This window comes from Uloborus diversus, chromosome 10 (genome assembly GCF_026930045.1).
Source record: "Uloborus diversus isolate 005 chromosome 10, Udiv.v.3.1, whole genome shotgun sequence".
NCBI classification, from domain to species: Eukaryota; Metazoa; Arthropoda; class Arachnida; order Araneae; family Uloboridae; genus Uloborus; species Uloborus diversus.
In genome coordinates this window covers 53,425,308-53,438,917 of record NC_072740.1, presented here as the reverse complement: position 1 = coordinate 53,438,917, position 13,610 = coordinate 53,425,308, and the positions used below count along the sequence as shown (strand labels likewise).

The following is a 13,610-nucleotide window of genomic DNA, read 5'->3' as shown; positions in this document are numbered from 1 at the left end:
TCTCAAAACTACTGCTTTTCAGGGAATCGACTTAGAAGTTTTTAAATTTTTGAAATCATCGCCTTGACTCTAATAGTTATTACAATTTGTGAAATACTTTTGGACAATTGGTAAAAGGCTGTAGTATGTGACTAAAGTGTGCATTTCTCTACCAATTTCAAAGTCACTTCCAAAAAAAACGTTGTTGAGGTATGCCCCTTCATTCCACCTGTGTGAAATGTTCACAAGGCTTCAAATTTCAACACTATTTTTGGGTCTTATGAAGCTGAGAGATTTAATTTTATCACAGAGTAACAATAGAACTAGAGTTCACGATTTTTTCACTGTGAGGATAAAAGCGATTTTGACCAAAACTCTTTGGCGAGGGCAACTGATGTATAACAAGCGTGCAAACTGAGTTGAACACGTACTTTAACTTCACCATGATGTGGCGAGAAAGATGCCAAATATAGAGCCCACCCCCCTTTTATTTGACCACCATTTTCTTCTCATGTTAACCTCCAGTTTTTGCTTTGCGTATAAAGGAGCACGCACTCTAGTGCGTACATATAACCTCTATGGATTACATTATTTCAGACTGTCACAAATTTATTGGATGTAATTCTATCGAGTACGAGTAATGGGAGGTAGCTAAATAGGAAAAAATATTTACTGTTCGTGTACTACAAAAGCTAAAATTATCAGTTAAATTTGATGAAATCTTAACTAAGAAAGACAGATAGATTTGTTTATGCTCTTCTGAAGGAAACGTAAAAGACATAGGACGCATCTTAATATTATTTCTGTAGCCTGTTTTTCTGTCGCTACTCGAGATCTTTTTTATTCTTTTGCCAAATTCCATGACTTTCCCCTCATTTTAAAGCTTATCATGCCAGCTAATGACGAAAAGACAAACGTTATAATTTTCTTGTCAAAAAACCGTTTTTTTTTCTGTTTTTTATTACATATTACTTCAAAGAATACCATCTGAAAACGAAGACACATTGGCTCGGTCGGATAGGGCGTCGTGTGAATAAGGGGAAGGGCATGAGTTCAAATCGGGGTCGAAAAAAAGTATCGTTTTAATAGGTTTTTTTATTCAGCGGAATTCTAATTCACTAATATGAAAAATAAACTCATAGCAGGATTATGAGCTACAGTTCTGTTGTTGTTAAAGTCAGGAATCAAAACATTGATCTTAACACGGTAAATCTCAGTTTGACTTAAAAAAAGTATTTCAACGAAGTAGAAGCGTAAACTTCAATTTGTTTTGTTGCTTTACTACGCATTGCTTTAGTCTATAGCCTCCCGAGGTTGCATTGAGATCAGAAAGTTCTTCTTTCGACCACGAATGCTTTACGCGGATCAGCTAGTGAAGTATAATTTTATAAACATTTTAATCTACTAATTTCTCTTCTGTTTACTCATAACTTTTTAGATCACAAATTAATCACTAAAGCCGTTTTGTAGTGGTCATTTTCAGTTTTTGGGCAATGTCTTATGTGATTTCTGATATTATTTAAGAGCTGAATATTCATTCCTTTATAATAAACTAATCATTTATTTTTTAGATTTCAAGTTATTACTATCGAGATATTGCTCTCACCGTCTTCAAAGCTATTGAAAATATGTACAAAAAGGAGCCCAATCTTTACCGCGGCGTATATAAGACAAATGAAAAAATGAACTGCCTTGACATTTCACAACGTCGCCCTGTTTTTAATGGTGCAAAGTTAGCAACTTATATTAAAGATGTAAGTATTGATATTAAAGAAAAGTATATTTCTATAACATGTGGATTTTTTACTTTTTTCTAACAAGTGTAAGGAAGTTTTTTAGCGGTCTGTGGACTTTTAACTTCAAATTTTTCAATTTTCTAGAAAAGATTTAAGCTATGCATATTTTTTTCTGAGCAATTTATTAAAACACGCAAAAAACTTTTCGAGTTATCGTACAAAAACGTAAACTCTCCATGAGATTTCTGTTAACAGTAGTTTAAGCTTTTTTTTCTCAAAAGTCTGTTTTTCGTTTTGTGCGCACGATACTTCAAAAATGAATCTCTGGAGGACCTACATTTTAGAGTGCGCTCAGAGCCATTTAGAAACATGCTTCAGAATGGTGTACGCAAAAATGAGCCAAGCTCAGCTTAATCGCACTAAACTTTATGTATCGCACAACGGCTTAAGAAGCAGAACATGTTCTCGATTTCTAGTCCGAGCAAAGGACGCGGATGTTGTCTGATCAAGATTTACACCTTCCGATCCCGTCTAAATGGTTCTGTGAGCGCACTCTAAAATGCAGGTCCTCCAGAGATTCATAGACCTCGTACTCAGACGGATAAAACGAAAAAGGGGTCGGTGGTCTGGAGTAAAATACTCTGATGCGCTCTGTCATGCGCAGAAGGTAGTGGTTTAATAACGTAAGTAACTTGTTGATTGCTTTTTAGACCCAGCCCATTCATTAAGAATTGGTTTAAAAAATTATTTGGTAACTTGCGCTGTGGTACGTTTAAATAAACCGCTTCATTGCTGTCGTAAAAATGAAGATATTTCCGATCTCAGCAAATCTAAATACTTATAAAATGTTACTAGTTTTGTATTTTCTGATGGAAAACAGTTTTTTTCCCGTGGAATTTCCTTTCAAGAGTAGGATTCTTTAGAAGCCAACAAAAGGAAATGATTTTTGAGCATTTATAAAATTCTTATATTGTTTGCAATTCCCGCATTGTTTTTAAATTTTAAATGTAATCACAATTCAGTATTTCGTCACAACAGTGAACACTGATCAATTATTACATGATAATACCTTTCCAGTCCCAAATGTAGCAATAAATTTTTTCTACTGTCAGCGACAGTGGTCGCAGATTAAAAATTTGTAAATATGAGAAGTAAAACTGATTTATAATTCCCGCCAATTCCACTTCTGTTTGCTCATCCCTCTTTCTCCGCATCTGGCCCTTCGCAAATGGCATACAAATATGCTGGTGAAAGTAAATCCCCTGATTGTAGCTCAAGCCACGGCATGAGGAATCGTCCGTCATCTTGCGCTAAACGCCGGCTTTCTTCCTATGTCTGCTGTGGTCAATTTTCAAGAATCTAGAAATACTTATTATTGAGGAGTTGACAAAAAAACTACATTCAAGAAGCAAAATACGCTACTTCATCATAGCAGACATAGAAGAAACGCCGGCGTTTAGCCCCAAGATGGCGAACGATTCCTCATGTCTCTACTTAAGCTATGATGGAGGGCTTTAGTAGCGACATGAGGAATCGTCCGCCATCTTGGGGCTATACGCCGGCTTTCTTTCTATGTCTGCTGTGGTCAATCTTCAAGAATCTAGAAATGCTTATTATTGAGGCGTTAATAAGAAATCACATTCAAGAAGCAAAATACGCTACTTCATCATAGTAGACATAAAAAACCGCCGGCGTTTAGCCCCAAGATGACAGACGATTCCTCATGTCGCTACTTAAGTTACGATGATCGAGAGCTTTAATTGAAACAACATACTGCTATTTGAAAGATCAGTATTGATTGAGCTATGCAAAAATCCATAAATAATAATTATTTGAACTAAAATCAGTATGTTGTTGTTGTCCATCACTCATGACATGTAAAGTAGTGCAGGTTGATTGTTCTGAAATAAAAAGAGGAGAGGCATGGATTAATTTTCGGGATCTCTATCTATACTTTCGTGTACGTTAGTTTTGGTCATTTTTTAGTCAATAACCAGCAGTAGGGTACAGATTAGTAATGAGGTTTTTATAACGCATTTTAGGTAGATGTAAACACAGGAGTTACCGGAAGGATACAGTTTGACGATCAAGGGAGCAAGGTTTTGGCTTTTAGAAAAGGTTTTAATTTTACCGTCATTGAAACTACATCAAATGGCTATCGTGAGGTAACTATAACGTTTTATTGTTTCTGATATACACTAGCAAAATGAAAATTTTTGCGTGTTTTAAATGAATAAGGTTTGTAAGTATATAAAATTTAAATAAAAGTATTCATTGCACTTTTTACCGTTTCCTTTTGTTGTTTTAATTCCATAGTTCATTATCAATTGAATACCTCTACTTTTCTTAGAAATTCACATGCCATATTAATTTTCTGTTTAATCGTCTCAACAAATATCATTCCTGCGTTTTGAAAACATGTTCTCCATGATGATTCAGGTAAACATCTTCCAATATCTCGCAAAACTTGATAACCAAAATGGAAGAACTTGTTTACAAAATGGCGTTAAGTCAATTTTTTTCTTTCTTGAAAAGAACACAATTTCATGGTATAAGATTTAGTACTGAATTCAAGGAAAAGAAAAGATAATTTTCCCCAGTAACCGTTGGATGATAATAACCCTAAATTTTAAATGAAAAAAACCTAACGGAATAGTTATTTTGAAATAAAATAGAAAAAAAAAATTACTCAATTTCTTTTGGTATAAAACTGTATGACTTACGTTCTTTTAGCACAAACAAATGATAAAAAGAAATGACTTTCCTTTAAAATAATACAAGTACAGTCAAGTGCCCATACTTGGGACAGTATCCTAATTTAGGACATTTTGCCGAATTTAGTTTGAGGGTCGCTGTCGAAATTTCACCAGTAAGAAATTAATGGTGTTACAGAATAAATGAATCTTTTGAGGCTATGTGAGTTTAACTTTGATGCAACAGCTTTATGGGTTATTTTTATAATTTTGAAAATTTCCAAAAAAATATGCTATTTTTAAGTATGGAAATAACTTTGGTTACCTATGTTAACTAAGCAGCATTAGTTTGAATTTGTTTCACAATTCGTCTCGGCTATGTACCTGTGCCTTATTCGGAAAAACTCATTTCCACCCAACTAATGCAGTTGAACTTATTTATTCATAATTGGAGAAATTGCAAATACACTCCAAACTTGGGACATTGTTCCAAGTTAGAATACTAAGACATAAAAAGTGTCTATGAGGAATAATGAGTAAATAAAATGCATAGTTGTATTAACAAAAACGTATAGATAAAAAATTTTCAAAATTGAGGGCTATTCTGTTGACAATAAATGTGTCATGCCATAAAAGGACAACAGTTGTCATTGTTAAAAAAAATTGAATCTATTGATGAGCAAAAAATGTTTTGCCAAAATATTACAAAAATTAGCTCTATTAATGAAAATAAGTCTCAAAGTATAGATGAGGCTAATTTATTTGTAGTGAATTTTAGGTATTATGATGGAATAAAAGTGAATGTGAATGTTAGTTTAACGATTTTGAAATTTTCGAAACAACATCAGAATTAGATTGAATTGAGGAAATAAAGTGTATAATTGTATTAACAAAAACGTATAGATGCAAAATTTATAAATTGAGCACTATTTTTATGAAAATAAATGTGTCATATCATAACAAGACAGAACAGTTGTCATTGCTAAAAACATTTGGATCTATTGATGAGCAAAAGACGTTTTGCCAAAATATTACACATATTAGTTGTATTAATGAAAATCAGTCTCAAAGTGCGATGAGGCTAATTTATTTGTAGTGAACTTCACGTATTATGAAGGAATGAAAATGAATGTGAAAAGATGCGAAATGAGGAACATGGAGAGCTAAGAATAAGCTGTGTTAATAATTATTTGGGTTCACCAATTGCTTTTATGCTTCTAAATATAGAGGGGAAAGCAGAAGTATTACATACAAAAGAATTAAGAAGGCTGGGGAGACATTCAATGTTTTCAGGGGCAAGTGTACATTCTGAAATCATTGAAAGTTTATATTATATCTATCTAATGATTTTTTTTTCTTTACTGGGTTGTAAAATATACTTCTTTAAAATGATAGTTGGTGTCCCATACTAATATCTATTGCTGAGTACATGAAAGAAAGATCAAAATAGTAAATTTTTCTAAGTTAGGGAGGGGATCCTTAACTTGGGACAATGAACATTTTTTTGTTTTATTTTTAAAGTGACATATCTACACATCTATACCTTATCTTGAAGTGAAGGACTAAGGCACATACTTCAAACATAGAATACTTAGCTCGAATGGAAAACATATGATTAATGTGCTACTAAAGGTGAAAGTTTAATACTCCCAAGTATGGGCACTTGACTGTATTTATTTTTTTAATGTACGTAAGTACAGCATACATTTTAGATACACTTTTGCAAAGCAATTTCCACAAATCTTCATTTAAAAATCCTATTTCTTCATTACTATCATTATTTCCACTTATGTTAGCGTATCGTTGCAAGCTTGTTTATGAAAATAAAAACATTCGTGCAATCTGTCAATTTCCAATATTTCACGTAATTTCAACAAATCTTCAAAAAAAAAAAAAAAAAATTTGCTCGATTCATGCAGTTTTTATTTATTTTTTTTTCACTAGAGGCGCAAGAAATAATTTTTTCCCCTTGTGCTCCTTGTGAGACAAACCAAGTGATCTTAAGGCATGCTGCAATTGGTTAAACTTGCTTAATCCCTTTTGGCACAAAACTTACCTGTGACTACTTCTTAAATTGTGAAACTCTTTTGAGGAGTCAGATATGTATTATAAAGCTTAATGAGTTAGATTTTTCTTCCATTGCATAATTCAAAAATTTATGTCAAAGAAATGTTTGAAAATGTTATTCGTGCCATTTGTGCATATTCAGTATTTTTTTTAAACATTTTAGATTGGGACTTCAACGACGGGACAGTTTATCTTTTCTGGCGCACCTATGGCAGACATCCCGCAGAAATTACCATTAACAACGGATGGTAATATTCTGCGAGTAACGACTAAGATAGTAAGTATTGAAGCGTAATACTTTTATATGGAGGCACATTAAACAGAAAAATTTTATCTTTTTGGACTATTTTTACAGCTGGAAATTTTTTGGTACCACTTTATTTTCTTGGCTTCCACCATAAACCTCCAAAAAATGTAAAAAAAAAAAAAAAAAGAAAAGAAAAAAGCCAAGGTTATGTAATAACGTATAAGCACAATTCAAATATTAAAATGCAGTATAGCCTACTAAAGCTCTTGCGCCAATAAATTCAATAGAACCAACCATGAAATATTAATTTACGGTCCTGTTATAATAAAGTAGTCTCCCCGCCAGTGATTGTTTGTTTTCTATCAGAACTAGGGGAAAAAGAACACAGTAGCAAGACTAAATTTTATTCTAACCTCTTTGTTCTGCACTGTAACAAATTTCGGAAACGTTTCTCGATATATCGGAAACGTCTCCGAAATAGTAAGAATCCTTCATCCAATAGCCAACTCCTCATTATTCAGAAAGCTTTTTGTTATTTCAAGAAATCTACAAGCGGAAGTGAGGCGCAATGCTTCGAAACGTATTTTATTCTTCCAACGCTGGCGCCAGTGAGTCGAAAATAACGAGAGCTTATTTTTTCCTTATCTATGGTTGCTGTAGTCAGCAATTGTTTAGCATTGGATTGTTATTTCATGTCTAGCGAGTACTAAATTGTGTCGAAACTAATTTTACGCCTTTGCATTTTGGGCTGCCCTTGATTTTTTAGACGATGTACGCAGTTATTAAGTTAGTTAATAACGATTTGCTTCTTTACAATTTCTGGTGCGACCATGATTACATATATATTGTGTGTTCAAGCGTGAATAGTTTCAACACCCGTTTTTATACTTAATAAAACGAAGCCCTTTGGATTACTTATCCAGTTGTAATGGAGGTACTTAGATTTTCTTCCGCTCATGTTCACTTGTAAGTATTAATGAATATTTTAAAACATGTTGTTATATACATTTATATTTTTGTTGATTTGCATTTGATGAGGCTCCAATTGTAACTGTTTTTGGGTTTATCGAATTAATTTAAAGTTATCCTACATACCTATGTGCGCAGTGTACTATTTGTTGTAACCAATTGAAACTGATTAATTACGCAAAAGAAATAAGATTTATATTTGAAAAGCAATCACAGAAAAGTTATTTCGAAATACTTGGATATACATACATTGGGTCAAAAAAAAAATCAATTGTTTAATTCATTAAAAATATGGTAATGCAAATGTTTTCTAGTATTGTAATGTGCTTCACAAAAAATGTGCCAGTATTATTTATCTTTTTTTATTATAATTTATTCATTTATTTAAAAATATTTATACCATTAGAAAATGGCGCAGTTATCTATTAGTAAGCAACATAGTTATGCAATTAATTCATGTGCTGATTCATTTTGTTAAATGTGGTTCACAATAAAAAATTCCTTGACATTAGTTGTTCGGTAAATAACATTTCCTTCGTGGATATACTAGTTTAATATAGGACAGTCAGGAGGAATGAGTCAGAGGCAAAAATGGAACAGCTGCATTTACAAGCCGAAATAAAAAGAAGTATTATTTCATGTCATTGTTTTAAAAGTGAAACTTTTTTAAATACTATGTTATTAATATACAATGTACATATGGGGAGAAGACGAGGGGCGTTAACCAAGCAGACTGCCATTGACATTTTCAGGGATTGCATTTTTTAAGGGGGGGGGGCGCTTTATAGCATTTTATGGGTTCACCATCACTCTTATGGTGTGTGTGGGGGGGGGGGGAATCTCGTATATATGAAATGGAGTAATCATGCAATAGAATTCAATGTTTTAATAAATAAAATATGTAATGCATTTTGCGCACATTGTAAAAATTAAATCAGTAACCTATTTTGATTAAGTATTTATATTTGTGATGAACTGGAAAAGGGCAAGAACAGAAGAATCACCCCGAATGGTTCCAACAGGAGGACTTGGTGTCATATTTAAATTCACCAATTTCTCTGTTGGCACTTTTCGGTACACTATGTTCGTCAGAGAAATAGACGACGCGAAGGGAAGGTAAGTTCTGTCAAATTTTATCCGAAAATAAAAGCTATCAAGTTGATACAAGATAGGTTTTTAAGTTCTGCATTAAAAATACAATATGTTGACAATTTTGTCTTGAAAATATTGAGAGAAAAACTGAAGTTTAAGATTGTTTAACAAACAATCCCACTTTTGAGAAAGTACCCCCCTCCCCTCCCCTGACGATTTTGTGAATAGGAATGAAACTACTATATTATTTCATAAATTTTCAAAAATTTATAACTGTGCACATGTTATGCTGTTGACCATGCTATTTGTCATTAGAAATTCAGAAAAAAAAAAAAAAATCCACGAATGATTCTAAAATTGTTTGTTTCATTGCTGTTAGATGCGAAAGAACTGAAACTGATATGGTATGCAATACTACAGTAAAGAATTATATTTTAGAAAAAATCACGCAAAAAGGATTCTGAAATTCGCGGAAACGTTTTTGAAAATTGTTTGGAGAGTTCCGAAATACTCGGAAACGTTTTCGAAACTTTCATGAACCACAGCTGCACAGAATACTCAGAAACATTTCTGGAAATTACGGAAAGAGGATTCCGAAATACTCAGAAACGTTTCTGAAAATTACAGAAAGAGTATTCCAAAATACTCAGAAACATTGAAAGAGGATTCCGAAATACTCAGACACGTTTCTGGACATTACAGAAAGAGAATTCCGAAATACTCAGAAACGTTTTTGAAAATTTCATGAACCGCAGCTGCACGATATACTCAGAAACGTTTCCGGATTTTTTTTACAGTGTAATAAAGTTAAAAAAATGTATGAAAAAACTATCATTTTCACTTCACTTGCAATTTAGAATGTAAAAAAAAATATAGAAAATTCAGTTTTAAATGCCAGGCTTTGATAAGAACAATATCTGCCGTTTCAAGCTGGGTTTATGTTGCACAAAACTCTCGCGTAATCAAGTATCGGACGTAGAAGGCAATGTCCAATTTTTCTTATACAGCTTTATAACAGAAATAATAAAGGAGCAACCTTTTCTCGATGAGAATTAATAACAACACTTAACAGATTATCTTCATAAATGGTGGCAGAATAATTCAAAACGGAAGAATCTGTTATTACATTCTTTAGTTATCTGTTATCACATTCTTTAGTTATCTGTTATTACATTATTAACTTGCAAGTGTGTCTTCCTTTGGGTTGTTTGTTCCTTCAAAAAAGTCATCTTGATTTCTGACAACTGTTTACATAAAAACTGCAAATCACCGACTTGATGACAATTTTCGTTTGTCACAAAATTGCCCCATCTATCTTTAAAATTTTGGTTATGTCTGTATAACGTCACAAAATAAATAAATAAATAAATAAATAAACGTTAGGGTAACGGCACCAGTAACAGACATGCTTAAGACATCACTCTCAGGTCAACTCAATTTTCTGAGCCTTTTAATGTATTTAGACTTTTAAAACCATTTTTCTCTTGTGCAACTACATCTCATCTAACCTTTGGCTGCTTTTGGATCCTCTGAATTAATGAATTCTATTTTTATTTGATCAATTTCAAAAAAAGGTCCGACCCCAGTAACAGATACCAAAAATTATGATGATACTTACCAACAGATAGGATGAGGAAAGGCTTAGCAATTGACATAATTTCCCTTTTCTCTTCAAAATGTGCGTAAGTTCTTTATTTTTAGATCTAAAACCTTATTAAATTGAAATGAACATGAAATACCGTCAGATCTCGTGGTGGCTGATCATAACCTTCCACCGCTGCCTTGGAAATACCAACTGGCTCATAAAATTCACTCTGATAACACTAGAGAGTTGCACCGTATTCATGGGTCGCAGCAACATATAAGTTTTACCCGCCTAAAAGTCTTGTTACTAAAATTCTAACTGACGACTGTCTGTTACTGGTGCCGTTACCCTAAATGATTAAAGATAAGCATAGTTGTTAATAAAATGCCCTGCAGAAACGCCAGCAAGTACCTTGAATACTGTGCGTTACAAAGTTTGGAGGTTTTCTCTTAAGATAAAAAATACAATGTTTCTACTAAAGCACTTATCATCCATGACAATTTACCTAAAAGTGCAAGCATCATCATCAAGTTTCATCAAGTATATTGACGAAATCAAGTAGCAGTTGCCGCGGGCACCGGACACAATCGTTCCTAACCCCGTAACAAGCACAGAAGTAAGCGTAATATGTAAACTAGTCTAAAATATCAAGTGTCATAATGTAATCCTGCTAGTCAGAAACTATTCCCCACGGAAAAAAATGAAAATTGAAAGCAGATAAATTCTTCTTTTCTGTAGTACTCTACTTATATTTTTCAGAGTCCCCCGTACATGATGCTTAAAAGTGGAATAAACGCCAGCAATGTACTTGGAAATGATCGTTTTGAAGGATATTGCAAAGACTTGATGGAATTATTGGCTAAAGAGTTGCAAGTGAAGTATGAATTGAGACTGGTGGAGGATGACACTTATGGTGAATATGTTGAGTCCGATGGCAAGTGGAATGGCATAGTAGGAGATCTTATTCAAGGGGTGAAAATTATTATTTTTTGTTTAAAAAATTACTTTAAAGTATGTATTGTAAGTCGCATTAAATAACGCTGCTGTTTTATTAATCAAAATAATTTATTTTTTATGTCGTTAATTTTTATTTTATAATTGTTATAATAAAGTGATCGAGTGGTCAGGATATACATGTGGTAAAAAAGGCCGGCGCGGGGGATCGACTCTCACTTGATGCTATTTTCTTTATTTAGTCGTAAAATATACTTCTTTAAAATGATGGTTGCTGTCCCAAACGATTATCAATTGCTGTTTATATGAAAGAAAGATCAAAATGTTAAGTGTCCAAGCTAGGGAAGGGGGTCCCTAACTTGGGACAATGAACATTTTTTTGTTTTATTTTTAAAGGGACATATCTACACATCTATACCTTGTCCTGAGGGGAAGTACTAAGGCACATCCTAAAAATAGAATACTGCGTTCAAACGGAAAACGTATGATTAATGTGCTAATAAAGGTAAAAGTTCAAAACTGTCCCAAGTATGGACACTTGACTGTAGAGAAGGCATCATTCCACATCAGTAGGAAGTCTAATTTCGCATGATGATTGATGATTGAGTAATTTGGAATGATTAAATTAGACATTTAAGTTAAAATTTGAAGCTGGAAACTTTCCATAAATGTAAAATTGTTCCTTTACTTTGTACAAATAAGTAAAAAGACCTAGAGTTAAGATATCGTTTTTTAGGTGCACGACCTTAAGCAATACAGAATGAGTCTAGTGGTTTTTAGCACCATTTTAGTCACTTACTTTATTCAAGAAGTAAGCTAACTAATCATATTTTTATTTCCAGAAAGCAGACCTAGCAGTAGCAGACTTATTAATCACTGGAAAGCGGCAGAAAGTAATAGACTATACAGATCCTTTTGACATGATTAGTTTTAGTTTATTGATGAAAAACCCCCATGCTATAATGTCAAGCTCATCAATATTCTTTATCTTCAATGCATTTTCTTTGAACGTTTGGATTTGCGTTTTCGTGGCTGCGATTTTATTTAGTTTTTTGTTTCACGGGGTTACAAAATTTACTGGAGCCCCTGACAGTATTGAATCGGCATCCGGCATTTGGGGAAGAAAGTTGACTGTCGTCTTGAATGTATGGTTTGCGTTAGGCAGCTCTACTCTGCAAGGAACTGGAGTCTATCCCAGGTAAAAAATAATTTGCTGAAATGACGGTAAAATTCTTTTGCGCATTTCCCTGCTCTTTTGGTTTTAAAAGTTTAACTATTAATCTTGTAATATTAGGTGCTGTAAATCCAACAAGGAGTTGTGGATATAAATGAAACAAAGATTTCATTCAGGTAGTGAAATAATAAACGAATAAGTAAATAAACAAATAAATTAAGAGGGAATATACGATTGAATAAATTAGCGAATGAATTAAAAAGGAGGGAATTTATGAATGAATCATTCAATCATGAAGTGAAGGAACGCAAATTAATTAATTAATAAACGAATATGTAAGTAATTAAATAAATGATTAAATTAGCAAACGGAACGAATTATTCCAGTTTGACCCGTTTACACTCGACAAATTGTATCGAACATTAAAAACCAAAGCCTGTCTAATATTAACTAAATAAGTACTGCACTTGACATTAACTCTCAATTTATATTTAAAATTGTTAATTAGTATAATAAATATATCATTCCATACTTACGAAAATCGTTGTTTATAAAGCACGAAATATTACAATATGGGCTCCAAATTTTGAAAATGATTTTCATTATACTAGAAAATCGCCCGTCAAGGTATGACGGGTGAAAATCGCTTTTACATTTGAACGAGGCCATTGCCTGTTTGGTGATATTTTGATAGTTAAAATTTTATCCCTAACTGCAGTGAATTAACCCTAAACTCCAGTAGATATCGTTAATTGTTGACCACTTCTTCGTTTCTTCATTTACTTAAAATTACTGTCTTACAAGTAAAACAGTTACCGGATCCTGTTCAGCCTTGTCAAAATAAAGCATTTCTCTGAATGTCAAACATTACCAAAACATGTAATCAAATTATCATGCTGTGGCGCGATTTTCATTGTTGATGGCGTCAGAGCGTTATTCGATCAGTGAATTAGCTATTTTATATATATGAGGAATGGATGTTAGCAACTGGGGAATGCCCTAGATCTGCGAATGGCGAGGAAACAATGCGCAGACGCATTAGAAACCAATTAACTATCATTGTTGATAAAGAATTCATGTTAAAATTGGAACAATAGTATTGACGGCAATAGCA

At 33.0% G+C, this 13,610-nt stretch overlaps 1 protein-coding gene across 1 annotated transcript in view; it reads left to right on the top strand.

The window, feature by feature from the left end:
* Nucleotides 1–13,610, top strand: part of LOC129231589 (glutamate receptor 1-like) — a 44,582-nt gene that overhangs the window by 15,092 nt on the left and 15,880 nt on the right. Inside the window, exons 5-9 of the mRNA XM_054865948.1 lie at nucleotides 1,551–1,733; nucleotides 3,758–3,880; nucleotides 6,639–6,752; nucleotides 11,128–11,340; nucleotides 12,165–12,520. Of these exons, the coding sequence (XP_054721923.1) occupies nucleotides 1,551–1,733; nucleotides 3,758–3,880; nucleotides 6,639–6,752; nucleotides 11,128–11,340; nucleotides 12,165–12,520 (989 nt within the window). The remainder of the gene's footprint in view (nucleotides 1–1,550; nucleotides 1,734–3,757; nucleotides 3,881–6,638; nucleotides 6,753–11,127; nucleotides 11,341–12,164; nucleotides 12,521–13,610) is intronic.